Raw genomic sequence first — 14,588 nt, forward strand, 5'->3', positions numbered from 1 at the left:
TGCTTTGCTTGCAACATATTTAATGCTTGGCATCAGTGGACAAAGTCACGTTGACAGGCTGTTTTGCAATCAAGCAGTTCAAGGCTGGCATAAAACTACACACACATTTTTTTTGTTATCCACACTTCTGAGCATAGGCCATTAAACATAGTGCCACATGTATCCACGCAAACCATTTGCAGAGAGCCCTAAACTAAGCGGACATTTTCCTTGCCACACTTACGGAGCTGTCTGTAAAATGGGTTGCGGACTTGGCATCCGTAACATTTGATGGAAACTCTTGACTAGACTAGAGTTTTTCTTCCGTGGCATCCCTCTCCGCAGCTAAGCTCCTTAACGGGGACGCACTTTTCACTGGAGATCCGTGGGGCTAGTCGGAGACACCACATCAGGCTTTTACATCTCTCGCACATGCTCAGACTGCCATTTCAAGCACATCCCGGGAAAAAGAAAAAAACTAAGCACAAGTTCTACATAGACTTGCTGGAGGGAAGTCTGTCACTGCAGTCATCCAACCGCCATGGGAATGAAAGAAAACATGGTCTCTGGACCGACTGTTGCCTCGGCATGCTCATTGTAACAAATCAAACAGTACGGGCTTCACCGGTATGAAAGGGAACGCATTGGTATTTGAATATAACTGCAGAAGTGTCAGTCGGAATGGGATCGGCTAAAGTGCAGTATGGTACCTTTTCATTCTTTCTGCTAAAAGCGAGGACTTCTAATACTGGAACAAAGTTCCTTGTTCTGTATTGGTCCACCATGTACAGTCTGGTCCGCTGTTAAAAAAACAGTGGACCGGGAAGGAAGCCGCGTAATAAAACAGTTTGTTTAGCCCCTATCTATAAGAAGCCCCTGATATAGTCATTTACGCATATCTTTACACATAACTTGTCTTCAACTCCTTGCGCCATATCTCACTGATGATAGTAGAAATGTAACACTGTGGACCATATTGTACAAACACTATAATCACACGGCGGACTTATGTTGGTGTAGTGACACCCCAATCTCTTGCAATAAAGACCCTATCCAGTTTGCTAGTCCACATGCGGGGAAGAATACGAAGGCTCGTTCACACTTGCGACTACCACCGGTCGCACGACCGAGTTATAATCGCAAAGGATTGCAAATGGCCACTTCTGTCGCAAAGTGAATGCTTTGGCTCAGTTGCTAATGGCTCGATTTTTCGGTTGCGCGACTGCAGTTGCAAACCTCTGAACCAATCAGTTGTGCAGGAACAGGACGTCAGCTTATTTTATGTGGCAATGGCAACACGAGCGGCCGTGAATTCTGTGTGGCGATGGGTGTAGGTCGCATGCAGTTGTGAACAGCAGTTGCCTTGAGTCACTTTTTGGTTGCCAGTCTCAAATGGTCGTGCGACCGATTCTAGTCGCAGGTGTGAATGAGCGTTAAGGCAATTAAAGAGAGAAGTTTTGATGGCAATTTTGCGCAGACGACATTGGCAGCAAACGAAATGTGGAACGTGATGTTCCAGAATAGTCTCCAATGGGGCTAAGCGACGTGGTTTTGCGCTCGAGTTAGAAGTGAGCCTTAACGCAATGCATGTCCTTGTCACTCCCATGTCAGATGAACTTCTACTGTGATAAACACTGTGAAAGAGTACAGTCATGTTCCCTAAAGAGTAAAGTCGCGTTTCAGAGACATTATGGCAAAATTGCATTAGCATTGAATACTATCCTCATTTGTTTTTTCCAAAGCGGTTTTGTTGCTGTCATGATCCAGCATATAGAACCTTGCATTGGACGTGATGTATGTTCATAGCTTGTTTGCTGGAATGTGATCCAGTTGTACGTAATTTGTACTGGACGTAAATGGCAGGGCTGGCAGAAATTGTGAGCTTCTCGGCTGTACACTTTGCAAAAGACCGGAAAGAATGGCGGGGTGGGCAAATTGCATGCTTCCCTTATAAATTAGGCACTCCCGATGTGCAGAACACTGCCGCGTTTGCAGTGCTCGCGTCGCATACGGAGCTAACTATATACATATGTACACGTGAAACATTCACTACGCTACAGACATGCAGAAAAAAAAATGTCCTAAGCCGACGGTTCGTCGTGCGCTAGGCCAACGCTGAACGTACTAGTTTTCTGAGCACTTATTTTTTAGTCGTCTTGTAAAACCTACGTCGAAAGATGCGACGGAATGGCAACACCGCGTCGAAATGGGTGAAAGCTGGCAATATAGTATTCTTGTACCTTTGCAAGAACAGTATTTTGAAAAATGAACACATTTTGTAGTATCACTGCAGTCTTTGTGCAGAATACTGCTTTTACAGATAATCTATGCTTGCTTCCACGCCGAAGCCATTCTTCTGACCCAATTACTCGTTCTGCGGCGGCAGTTTCGCGTCGTCATTCTTGGCAAATATGAATACACTGTACATCCGCGAGTTTAAGGTGTGCATGCAAAAAGTGGGCTGCACTGCGCGCTTGCATTGTCAGTGCAGCACTTCAGGAAGTGCTAGCACAGTGGCCACTTGTTTCTAAGAATCTCGTTCGTTTGCTTCGGAGCTTAATGCGGCAGAACCACTTTGTCAGAGCGTCCTGTATGAATTGTCCTTGTGAGAAGTCTGCGACTTTCGAGTCGTCGGGAGTTGGCATAGGGTGTTGTCGACATTGGGAATGTTTGGATCTGCCCCGCTGGCGGCCAACGACACGTGGCGGCAACACTGGGACCTCTGTCGCCTTTACGAATGAGGGAGGGTGCCGACTGAATGTTGCAGCTTCGCCGACAAGATTTTCTTCAACGAGGGAATCGTGACTGGCCACGTTGCGGGGCAAGCGCTCACCCCGTCACCGAACATCGCTGGTAACTGTCATTTGAGCATATTGGTCCACAACACACACACACAAGCGTCCTAGCATCGTCACACGAGCACCACAACAGTGTCCACGTCTGCGTCTGGCACCGAAAAGACTTTGACGGGACAGGGCGCACTCAGCGGGTTGTCCTTCTCGCACTGCTTGAGGCTGGCGTCACACAGCCTGTTTGTGTTTTTCGAGGCGGCCAGTGAGGGCGGCTTGAAGAGCTCTGCACTTCGCGCGTCTCTCGGCGTCGCTTCCGCGGCGGCGGTGTCTGCGTTCGTCGCGCCGCGGAGGGGGTTCTGGTACCTCCGCATGTTCTCCTCATTCTGGTTGTTTGACTTGTCGGGCTCAGGCGTGCCACCGTCAAGCTTGCCGCTGACGCTGGGTATGACGCCCGTCACAGGCGCGCGCAGTGGGCAGCGGCACAGTGTCGGGTGGGAGCGCAGGAACCAGACGGTCAATGCCGCCAGCAGTCCCAGCAGGGCCACTCCGACCAGCGTGACTGTTGCTGCGAGCAGGTAGCTCCGGCCTGCAAGCACATTGAGAATCGTCCAGGTTCATTGAGAATCGTCCAGGTTCATCATGTATTTGCAAAAGAATGAGTTGTGTAATTATTCTACAACTTTAGCTTTGGTTTGTGTTATTTTTAGCTGGATATCGGCAGTTCTGCAAGTATCATTCAGCTAAGAGCTGCTGTGGCATCCACAGCAAAGGCTCAGCGTGTGTGGAGTGTTCTAATCACACACTGCACTTGGTGTGCATAAAAAAGATATGAGTATTAAAAATCAATTCAGATCCTTCTTTAGCGGCAACTTTTCCAACCCTAAGCAGGAATACTGGGCGAATTGGTATAGATTCATTGTGGCTAACAGTGCGACTAACGTGGATGAAAAAATGAAGGAGACACTTGACACAGCTCTGTCAACTGAAGTTTAATGGAAGAAAAAACGTGAACATAAATACACGAGCTGAGCACCTCGTAAGTGTTGTGTCGTGTGTCCCCTTCTTTTCTTCATCTGCATTAGTTGCACTGTTAGCCACAATCATTTCCTAACCCGTGTGTAGTTTATAGGATCTTAAAGCCAAAAAAATCAGGGCAGTCACTGGTTTTTTCAATCAATGTCTTCTTATCTCTGTAGTAGCACACCCGTAGAACACTGACCTGTGTTTTTCTGGTCAAGGCCCACGAAGGACGTTTCCACCTTCACTTCAATAACGGAAGACAGCGCCGTGTGGTTGGTGAGCTTGCGGCTGATCACATCAGCCAAGGACCGTGCCGTCTCACTTACTGCTGCGTAAGTTGATGCTGATGGATGACCCGGCGTGAACTGCAGGAGTGAACGCACAGTGTCACGATGTGCAGGCTACAGAAGGTTACAATTAAGACACCTTTGCTCAAGAAAAACATCTTCCAATGCACCCGGCATTACATCCTGTTATTCTACCCCAGTGGGAAAAACTTAAGCAATGCGACCGACTGCACAACTCATAAAGCTAAGAAACTGTTCTAATGACCAAGCGTTTCGAACGAGCTTATGTGGAGACTATAGTACTTATTTTTGCTCTGCCTACTCTGCAGTTTGTAGCGGCGTTAAAATGCCAATCTGCCCAACTGAGAACTTTAAAGACATCTTGAATCAAAGCACCATTTCATTCTCGGCAGGGAAGATCGTGAAAAAAATTTTATGCATGAATGCAGGCAGCTCATGTTTTCTTCTTATGTAGACCGTAAATCTTTATAACCAGTGTGATGCATTGTCACGATAAAGTTGTTTAATTGGTTTGACACTATTAACAGGCTTAGCAGGAATGAGCAACTGTCAATTAAGGCATTGGGGATGAGCAGTCAGAGACAAGACCAAAATGGCGTTACTATTCAATAGTTCACTTGAAGTATGAACCTCAGCCAATCTGCATTCATGTGTTGCTATAAGTCTGGCTTAGAGGCACTTAAATGTTCATTTTTCGATTTCTGTGCGATGTGTTCATTACACAGGTATTTGCCTGTTTTTGTTCTCATCATTCCCTCGGCCACTATGTTCCTAAATACAATTTCATATGGACTTGGGCAAGCTTTCTATTTGGTGTTCATAACAAAGTTTCGAAATGTCACTACTGTGAAAGTAACCAGCCTTACGAACAGTAAGTCTCAGTAGAACACGTGGCATATAGTAATGGTAGGACAATTTCTTATTTGCTAGTACTTACCACTGTCACTTCAATACTGTCGGCGTCAGTCAGCTTTTGTGCGCACAGAATGATGATGGAGCGCCTGACGGATAGTCTCCGTATGTTGCTGCAAACTGATTCCACCGTGATTCCCTGCAAAATAGTTTTAGGCTTTATTACACATAGTTGAAAGGTAGGGGGTGACGTATATGTTGACAAGTAAGCATATTTTCGACCTTTATTAAGTAAGCGAATTTCGACATTTATTTTCTCTTCTGATATTGAATGTTTGATGGGGAAATTGATGAGAATTGACTTCTCAAAGATTGATGTAACACGCTAACCTGACCTACTGTTAAAGGTATACTGAACAAAAATAGGAAAAAAAACATCAAGAACACCAAAATTCTACTCGGAAGACAGGAATCTTCTTATAAACAGAGTTTATATCATATATTTTTTAACAGCTGGCTGTGTTTTTGGAGGACTGACGTTTTTGGCATTCTTGGAGGATTGCGCAGCGGCTGCACACCAGCGGAGTCATGACGTCAGTCACCGCGGCAGATGGAGGGTGCACATTATCCTGTCCTGCTACTTCCCTTTCTCCGCGTCTCCTTTACATCTCATTTTCCCCCTTCCACAAAAGTGCTGATAAAGCCCCCTCTTTAGGGGCTTTACCACACCCGGGGGGTTTGTTCGCTACCGGGGTTATTTGCAGTGGTTCTAGGAACTGTAGTGGGAGCCGAGTGGACGCCTGGCATTGTTTGCATGCCCATTTTTGGCAACAGGAGACTTAACCTCCTCTAGTTCACGGCAATTCATGATGAAAAGGGGGGCACGACTAATACGGCACACAAGAAAAGATGGGCACCTGGGAGTTGCATATTAAATTCATTATTTTCTGCTAGTTTCTGTCTGAAATGAATGCTGTATCTACCAATTTCAGCACTTGAATCTTTCAGTTTGGCTGAAAACCTCAGTGCCAAAAATTTTGTTCAGTGTCCCTTTAAACTTTCGTGTCTATTTAAGTTGTCAGTAAGGCATATAATTCACGTCACATGTTCTGACGTTTCACTCACTGGTGCCATGGCACGGCGGTCGAAGAGCAGCGTGATCTTGGCACAAGCGTTGCTGGGCTCGGCTGCATTGGGGAGGCAGCTGGACGACTGATTGGCCAATCCCGGCAGCAGGGGAGCGCAGTGGCCGTGGGGCTGCCCACCCTGTGCGCAGGGTCGCACAAAGCAAGACTCCGCGGGTGGACCTGACAGGCAGACTTCACCTGGTGGGCACTGCTCTGTCGGTCCTGATGGGTCGCAGCCGGACTCTGGGCATGCGCTCTGTGAAAAAAGTGCATGATGAAGTTAATATCATGAAGAAACATGATCTTAACTTAGAAGAGTGGTCCTGTGGTCTTCTTTGTCTCGTGTTGCCGTTTTCTGTGCTGCTTTTAAGATGAATGCCAACCAACTCGCCTAGTTTCACATTCTATTGAAAACAGATTAAACGGGTTTTCTCAAAAATGCTACTTTTGCTCACAAAAGGAAAATTTTCAATGACTGAAGTTTTATGAATGTATCTAAAAATATGTTTTGCTACCTGAACTTTGTTTTTTGTTAACGCTTTTGTTCATAAAAAAAAAAGCCTTAAAATTTAAGTCTTCAAAATACAATCTTTTTTTCCTATGCAGTCAGAGTCTGTTACTATTTTGTTTCAGAAGAACACCCTGTGCATGCCCAACTCCCTGAATAGTTTTTAGTCTTGCACCTATGTAAAACTTTCTAAAATGTTCCTTCTAGACAGAAAAGAAAATATACATTTTGGTATTTTCATGACAATTCAATGTTCTTGTACCAAATCTTTTAATAGGCACTGCCCACAAACAGCCTGGAAATTTCAATGAACAGTTTGCTTTAAAGATTGGAACGTTGGAGACAGTAGTATCTGAACACCTATGTCTGCCATGCGTCCCCTTCTCATTAAAGAATACGGTTCATTTTGTTTCTTATTGTTAAACTGGTGAGTTTGTTTGTCTTTTGGTGTGTTATGTGTCATGCGGATCACGAACAACACAGTCATTGCTTAGCTTTAGCTTAGCAAGTGGCGTCATTGCATATGGTCTAGGCGGCCAATGGCAACTTGGCTATGGCAATTTGGCAATGGCACTCAAGGGCAGTCAGTGGCAATGGCAACTTACAGGAATGCAAGTCACGGCTCCGGAGTGGCAGCTGCAGAGGGAGCAGTCTTCCTGCCATCGACTTCCTTCCGGGTACACGATGCCTTTCCATTCGCACGGCTGGTAAGAGGCCGGGGTGACAAGCACTGGAACAAAAAAAAAGTTTTACCAAGAATGGTTAGGGCTTGGGTGAGTTGGTTATCTTTCCATCTTCAACCTCACGGTAGCACAATGAAATCAGTAGCATGTATAACATTAAATTATACATTTAGAACTGGAAATAATATCTAGTCTGTGCTCTCCGTAGCCATAGGTTCCTTGTGACGAATCTACAATGCGTCTTGGAAAGTTAAGGCTAATGCGATGTGTGTTTAGGGCACTGATTTCTCATGTGACACAGTTGTAACAGAAAAGGTACCTCTTTGTTTTCTTAACTACAACATTCAAACAATTAGCAAAATGTGCACGTAGATTGAAGCATTGTGTTTACCTCGTAATGCTCTTGCAAGTACGTTGAACATTCAAGAGGTTGAAATTCCTCGTTATTGACTGTTTTAATCGTTACATTAATTTAAGCTTCTAACAATGTTTATGTCACTGCCTTAGTGTTTTAGTAAAAAAGTCAGAGAAGGTAGCAAAAGAAAGACTCACCAACATTGCAACGCTTGCCCGTGCGGCCGGGTGCGCAGCGGCACTCGAAATCTCCGATGGCGTCCACACAGACGCTGCCCGGGGCACACGGATTCGAAGCGCACTCGTCCACGTTGATGCGACAGTCGGGCCCGGCAAAGCCACGCGCGCATTCACAGCGGAACCAGTTGACACCGTCGATGCAGCGGCCGCCATTGTGGCAGGGCGAAGAAGCACAGTCATCCACGTCTGCATAGTCAAGTGACGCACTGCATTAGCACTGAGACGTAGTCTGAGAGGAAGAATTGTGTGCCCGTAAATCCTAGCCAGGCCACACCCACTAAAGCTTACCGTCATGCGTTGCAAACTACCTTATCATGAAAAAGTGCAAGTGTCACACATCCGCTAGCTTTTTTGCAGTTTCATATAACAGTCACAGTAAAGACAAATAAAGGCATAGCAAGTCTGTCATGACTGCAGATTATTTTGGGCATTGCATTTTTGCCGTTCGATCATATTCTGTAGCAGCAATCGTAGCGAAGTCCAAAGTGAAACTCTTCTATCTTTGTGGATTCGTTTTCACATGCACGAATGAAAAGCTTCAGTTCTAGTCCAATTCCCTTTCAAATCTCAAGCTCATTTCGACTCTACAGTGGTAATCAGATAATCTTGTATTGCAATAACTGGAAAGACTGAACAGCAGTTGTGAATAGCTGCAAATGAGTGATTATTGTGGCATTGTTTCCTTGGTTAAGAAATTAAATAGCTGTAGTGAAACAGTGAAGAATGGCTGGTTGAACACTAAACAGTGCAGCGTGGCATGATGTCACTCACTTTGTTGGCAGAGTGGTCCTTCGAAACCTTCCCTGCACATGCAGGAGAAACCGCGGCCACTGTTGACGCACGTGGCTCCGTTCTGGCACGGGTTGGACTCGCAGCCATTGACTTTGGCTGAAAGTGCAAAAAATGAATGCTTGCTACCGATTCATTTGCAAAGTTTTCGTTGTCACAGTGTGTACTGCATTTTGAATCTGCAGCCTTCGCCAAAAGAAGCAAGACCAGTGGGACCACGAACGCGACTGAACAATGATTGCATTATACTGCACCCTTCAGAGAGTGGTGCGCAAATAACGGGGGGTTGGTGAGTGAGGACAACTTTTTTGCCTTCCTCCTGAGAGCTATTGAGGTAGTGCAGACATGACTAGATGCTGACTAGACATGCTCAGAGTCAGTCAGGGCTATATGTGCAATAACTTCGTTTATCTGCATAAGGGAAGTATGCATTACCTATAGACTTACTGAAACCTTCCAGACAAGAAGGAATGAAGCTACAAATTCGGTCGTAACCGATCAATCTTGTTCCACTGCGTGACATATGTTTCTGCTTTCATTTTCAACTGCAATTTATCAATCATGAATTGAAACTACACCTGTTCAAAGAATAGTTAGCGGGACATGTTGTTTCAAGAGGAGGTAACGTAATGTCAAAATCATTATTATGACCAGAAGTAGTGTGTCTGGTCAATCTTGCATGTTCTGTAGTATTTGCCTAATGTAATAAAGTCTTAAGTTCAAGTATACATTTACAAGAGAAGGATCAAGCGTATAATATATATAAGAAGCACATGTCAATGGAAGCAGGGCACATCTTGTTCCGGTGATCAAATTGCTGCCTTTGTGGACAGACTCCAGTTTTAATTCTCTGGCACAGGTTGCTCTAAAGGTACTCACCGATTTGACACGTGTGACCATGGTAGTTTTCCGGGCAGTGACAGACAAAAGTGTCACCGATGTCTTCGCAGGTGCCACCATTGAGGCATGTGTCGCTGTCACAGTGAGAATCACCTGGAACAAATATTAAGAGGTCAACTAACTAATTAACTAACAATGCCAATTACCGTCTAGTGGCTCTAATTACAAATCAGTTTATGTCACACTCTCGTAGCACCTCGCTCTGTGGTTGTTTATGCACCAGTGCAGAGTACTTACGGAGGTTGCAGGTCTTTCCTTTCCATTGTCCCTGGCACTCGCAAAGGAAGTCGGCAATGAGGTCTGTGCATCTGCCTCCGTTGTGGCATGGATTCGGCTGGCATTCATCTCGGTCTGCAAATGTGATATTGCATTATGGACAGTGTCTTACTGTGGAGTTGAAACTACATTATAGTCAAGCTGTGTAGTATCCAGCTTTGCAAGATTGACTGGCAGATTAGAAGTCTGTCGCAGAAGAGTGGTGCAGGACCTTATCAATTACTCCTACACCAATTGAATCAAACAGACAATTAGGCCACAGAAAGCATAGAGGGCGTTAATTGATGTCTTTAACTGGAGTGTATTAAGTGATGTAAAGTGAAATGACTTGAAGTGGATGAAAAATCGTCCTTTCCGTCAGTGGGATCTGAACCCACAACCTTCGAAATACACATCCAACACTCTAAGCTACGACGGAAGGCACTTTCCCGTCCAGTTCGTTGAGCATTTCTGTGCATGTAATCCCTGGGAGCGCCACTACACATCATCCTGGGAGTGTTAGCCAGGTGCACATAATGCACACAGTTTGTATGCAAGAACGAAACTAGACTTTCACTACTCAAAATGACACTCGTGTGTTTTGTGATGACAAAATCACACATACTTTTGCTACAGTGTGGGCCTTCCCATCCTTCCGGGCAGATGCATTTGTAGCTGTTGACTGCATCCACACAGGTCCCTCCGTTTACGCATGGTTGATGAGCACAGTCATTGATGTCTGCAATGCAATGATCAAAAAAGCCATTTAGCCAACTAAAATGATAAAATTTACACGCACCATCCACATAATCATGTCAGTGTACATGTACATATGCTTATAAAAACAAAGGAAGCATGTCGCAAGGAAATTTATAGTGGCAAAATTTGTGTTCACTTGTGAACTATCTCATGCGAACTCCATATATTAGTACTTCATCTGCAGCCAGGCACGTAGGCAAGGGGGGGGGGGGCCCGAAATTCGTCCAGCCTTCTATATTCCCGGGCAACTTTTTTTTCTTTTTGCCATGGAAAGACTTTCTTTCGAACAATTAGGCCTTGGCCCCCCCCCCCGAAAAAAAATCCTGGCTACGTGCCTGTCTGCAGCTGTATCATCTCAACTTTATGACCCCAGTATGTGTGCTTCTCTGTTAACCACTGGTTGTCTCGACGTTATCATCAAATTCTTGCACGAGTGCAGTCCAGGTACGAGACTTGGAAGTTCTTGCTGTGGCTGTTCGAATATTTTCACCCTCATAATGAACTCATCCTTTCTCTTTCTTTCCCTTCCACAATTTCGTGTCGGGGGTCATAAAATTTGTTCAGGCTGACCTTTCCGTGACATAGCCAATATATATTTCTCCCTTAGAGTGGAGGGAGGGGGAGGGATCGTTACCTCCCGACTCCACCTCTGGACCTCTCACCTCTTTATCTACCATAGTAAATCTCGCTGGTTTAACTAACAGATGCATACATTGTCCACCTCCTACGTTGCATTGCAGGGGTAGTGCCAGGATTTTTTGGCTGAGGGGGCAGCCACGTAGTGAGTCCCTTCGAGGGAGGCAGGGAGGCGGGGAAATTATGCGTTGCGTTAAGTTGTTTGATTTAGGGGGTGGGGGGCAGGCGAGAATTCTGGGGGGAGCTATTGCCCCCCACCCCGTACCCCCTGCTGGCGCCGCCTCTGTCGCGTTGACCCCGCGTCAACTGAAAGTTCTCTGCACCCGGCCCTTAGACTCACTGTGTGCGCATGCGCAGCGGCGGCAGCGCCGAGGGCAGAGATATGCAGGCGCGTGTCTCTGCTGCCCCCAACGCTGCTCATACAAGAGTAGCCGCGGCGGCCAAAACGAGCTGGGCGGACTTCGATGATCGCGTTTCATCCGAACACGGCGAGAGAGGTTCGGATACCGCGATGAAGGTGGGAAGGAGGCGACGCCGGAGGGGAACAAGGGAGCGGCTGGCTGGTAGCGGCGGCGGCCGCTCTTTTGGAGCTGCTGCCGAGGAAGGAGCTCGTTTGCGAAGTGACAGGCGAGCGCGCGCGTGCTCCAGTGTCCAGCGCCACTTGCGCGTTGAGGCCGAGAACAACCGGAGGAGCGGCATTCCATTCTCGGCGAGCCGCATCCGGTTGGAAGCGGGAGCGGAGCCCACGGCTTCTGGGCGGCGGCGGCGGCGAGAGAAGACCTCCGCCGCCTTCCCGCTCGCTCGCGGGTCGGGCGACGTTTCGATCTTCTGCCCTTCACCTGCCCGCCGCTGCCACCCGCGCACGGAACGACAAGCGGGCTACAAAGAGCGCGCACTCCCTCCCCCCCACCCCCCGCCGCCCACTACAGTTGTTCCAGAGAATCGGCGGCGGCGCGGTCTGAACACGCGTCGGCTACCGTGGAGCGTAATTGAAGCGCGTATGCGCGCCCTACCCCTCCTCGCCCTCCAAGTCGGCTGCAGTGTTTTCGTTTATCTCCCGCTGCAGCCCTTCCGGCGGTGTTTATATACACTGGCCACGCGCTGATGGTCACTGGTCTGGCCGGAGACCTCTGTTTCGCAGCTAGGCCTCGTGAGGTCACGTGCCTGCATGCAGCCTCGATCGTTTTGGCGGTCTCTCGATCTTGTGTCGAGCGGTGCTGCGCGTAACGTCCGCATCGTGGCGACGCCATATCACTGTTGTCCCTCCCTCTGTCAAGTGAGCCAATGCGCAGATCGACTCGTCGCGGAAGAGGCTGCGCCTTTCTAGCGAGATCGAGACGCATCCCCCCGTACTCGTTTTACTGCGGCTCGCTCGCGGCGGTTCTTGTGGTTGCCTAGCTGGTTTGTAGCGGAATTCCTGGGCGGAGTGCGAAGCACTTGCCCAATGTACAATGTAGCCGTGACTGTGTACTCATCCGATGCCCTCTGAACAACGATATATGGTCCCGTCTCTCCTTCCCCTACGTTCTCCTCTCTTTTCATCACCCGTTACTTTCTCTCTGACGTAAAACCATGGAATAACAACAGACTACCTTGTGACCTTTGACATCGTAAGGAAATGACAGTTTTGTTGCGCCGCGGTCAAAAAGGAAATGCTGCAAGACGAGCACCTTTTTGCTAAGAGCACGTTTTATGCGACTGTTCCAGAATTAAGGTCCCAGCATTCTCTCTGCGGGCGATGTAACCAGCCTATGACACCTGACTTCTCTCATCAGGGGCGTAGCCAAGGGGGGGGGGGGGGGGGTTTACCCCCCCCCCGGAAATTTTCAGTTTTGCTTGCGTATATATACACGCACACATACAAACGCACGCACGAACGTACATAAAGTATGGTTGAAACCTCCCCCCCCCCCCCCCCGAAAAAAAATTGTGGCTACGCCCCTGTCTCTCATGTGTCCGTGTTTACACGTCCTGTCTCTTTAAAGAGCCCCTAAACCACCAACAGAAGCTCGCGTGCACCTCTCCGTGCCTTTCCTCTATCGACAACAGCCGTCATAACGTCACCGGTATGATTAGGTGACGTCGCGAGCTAGAGACGCTGTCAGTTGGCGAAAAGAGCCTGTTTTCTGCTAGCAGATGCGCATGCTGCTTGCGTTTCCACCTCGGACGCTGAGGAAGGGCCCTCGAAGAGGTGGACAGACGAGCCGACGAACGCAGCCTAGCGAAGGGAAGAGCGAAACGAGAAAGCGCGTGCAACTCCGCCAGCGTTCGCTGTAGACTCGTGCACAACTGCAACGCCACAACTAAATTTCGACCTCTGGGTGGTTTAGAGGCCCTTTACAATACATGCAGTCGAACCCGCATATATCGAATTATTGTGTTCATCGAACAATTGTAAGATCCCTTGATATGTTGGACATATGAAATATTTATATATATATATATATATATATATATATATATATATATATATATATATATATATATATATATATATATATATATATATTTATATATATAACTGTCTTGTGATTTCCTTCAGATTCGATATATCCGGATTCGACGATATACCACCTCTAATGCAACTGTGCGGACTGACTCAAATAATCACGACGACAAGGGGACTACCAAGAGAGAAGAGGTGAAGATGATGAAGTCCCGCGTCGTTGTGTATTGTGCCCCTGCCGACGAGCCCCCTACCTGTGCACAGGCCGGCGGGGCTTCAGAAACTAGCGTGCGTATGCCGGTGGCACTCCCGGCACAAGACGGGGGAGGAGGGGCTCTTCTTCTCCGAAAGAGAGTCAATAAGCGACGACCGTGGGGGAACCACTCAGCGCGCTCGGGGGTTCTTTGTTGCCCCCGACAGGTATCCCCCCCTCTCGCTCTGCGATCGTCGTCGCTCATTGCCGAAGCGCTCCACAGGGTTTCACTTCACCGCCAACGGCGAAGAAACGGCGAGGGAAGCGAATGGAGCGCCTCATTGCGGGCATCGCTGTAACGAGCGACGTCGTAAAAAGCGCATTTGAGAAAAGCGCTTAGTGGAGTAGATGGCCCCTCCTCGCGAGCAAGCTATCCCGCTGTCTTTCTCGACTCGCGCCTATGCAGGTGCGAGGAAAAAAATGATTCCCTCTCCAGCGCGCTTTCCTTTCTTTCTCCGGCAGCCGATAGCATTTCTCGCATTTGTTTGCATTCCAGGGGAGACGATGTATGCGGTACGTACAGTACGAAGTCGTCACGTGGGTGGCGCCACACTGTGCTTCCAGGTAGAGTTACTGTATAAAAAGCCATATAAAGTAACCCTACTTCCAGGAAATTTTCATTGAAGCTCGCGAGCGCCTTGACGTGTGAGAAGCTTCATAGAAAGTAAGAGCACGACGTCTAATACC

At 47.6% G+C, this 14,588-nt stretch overlaps 1 protein-coding gene across 1 annotated transcript in view; it reads right to left on the bottom strand.

Annotated features, from left to right (window-relative positions):
• Positions 1-3: 3 nt before the first annotated feature.
• LOC119373703 (protein jagged-1a) overlaps positions 4-14,588 on the bottom strand; it is a 124,138-nt gene continuing 109,553 nt past the window's right edge. Inside the window, exons 7-16 of the mRNA XM_037643766.2 lie at positions 10,433-10,546; positions 9,790-9,903; positions 9,532-9,645; positions 8,635-8,751; positions 7,822-8,049; positions 7,192-7,316; positions 6,077-6,334; positions 5,037-5,150; positions 3,991-4,156; positions 4-3,357 (exon numbers count right to left, since the gene is read on the bottom strand). Of these exons, the coding sequence (XP_037499694.1) occupies positions 2,891-3,357; positions 3,991-4,156; positions 5,037-5,150; positions 6,077-6,334; positions 7,192-7,316; positions 7,822-8,049; positions 8,635-8,751; positions 9,532-9,645; positions 9,790-9,903; positions 10,433-10,546 (1,817 nt within the window). The 3' untranslated portion in view covers positions 4-2,890. The remainder of the gene's footprint in view (positions 3,358-3,990; positions 4,157-5,036; positions 5,151-6,076; positions 6,335-7,191; positions 7,317-7,821; positions 8,050-8,634; positions 8,752-9,531; positions 9,646-9,789; positions 9,904-10,432; positions 10,547-14,588) is intronic.

This window comes from Rhipicephalus sanguineus, chromosome 11 (assembly GCF_013339695.2).
Source record: "Rhipicephalus sanguineus isolate Rsan-2018 chromosome 11, BIME_Rsan_1.4, whole genome shotgun sequence".
Taxonomy (NCBI): Eukaryota; Metazoa; Arthropoda; class Arachnida; order Ixodida; family Ixodidae; genus Rhipicephalus; species Rhipicephalus sanguineus.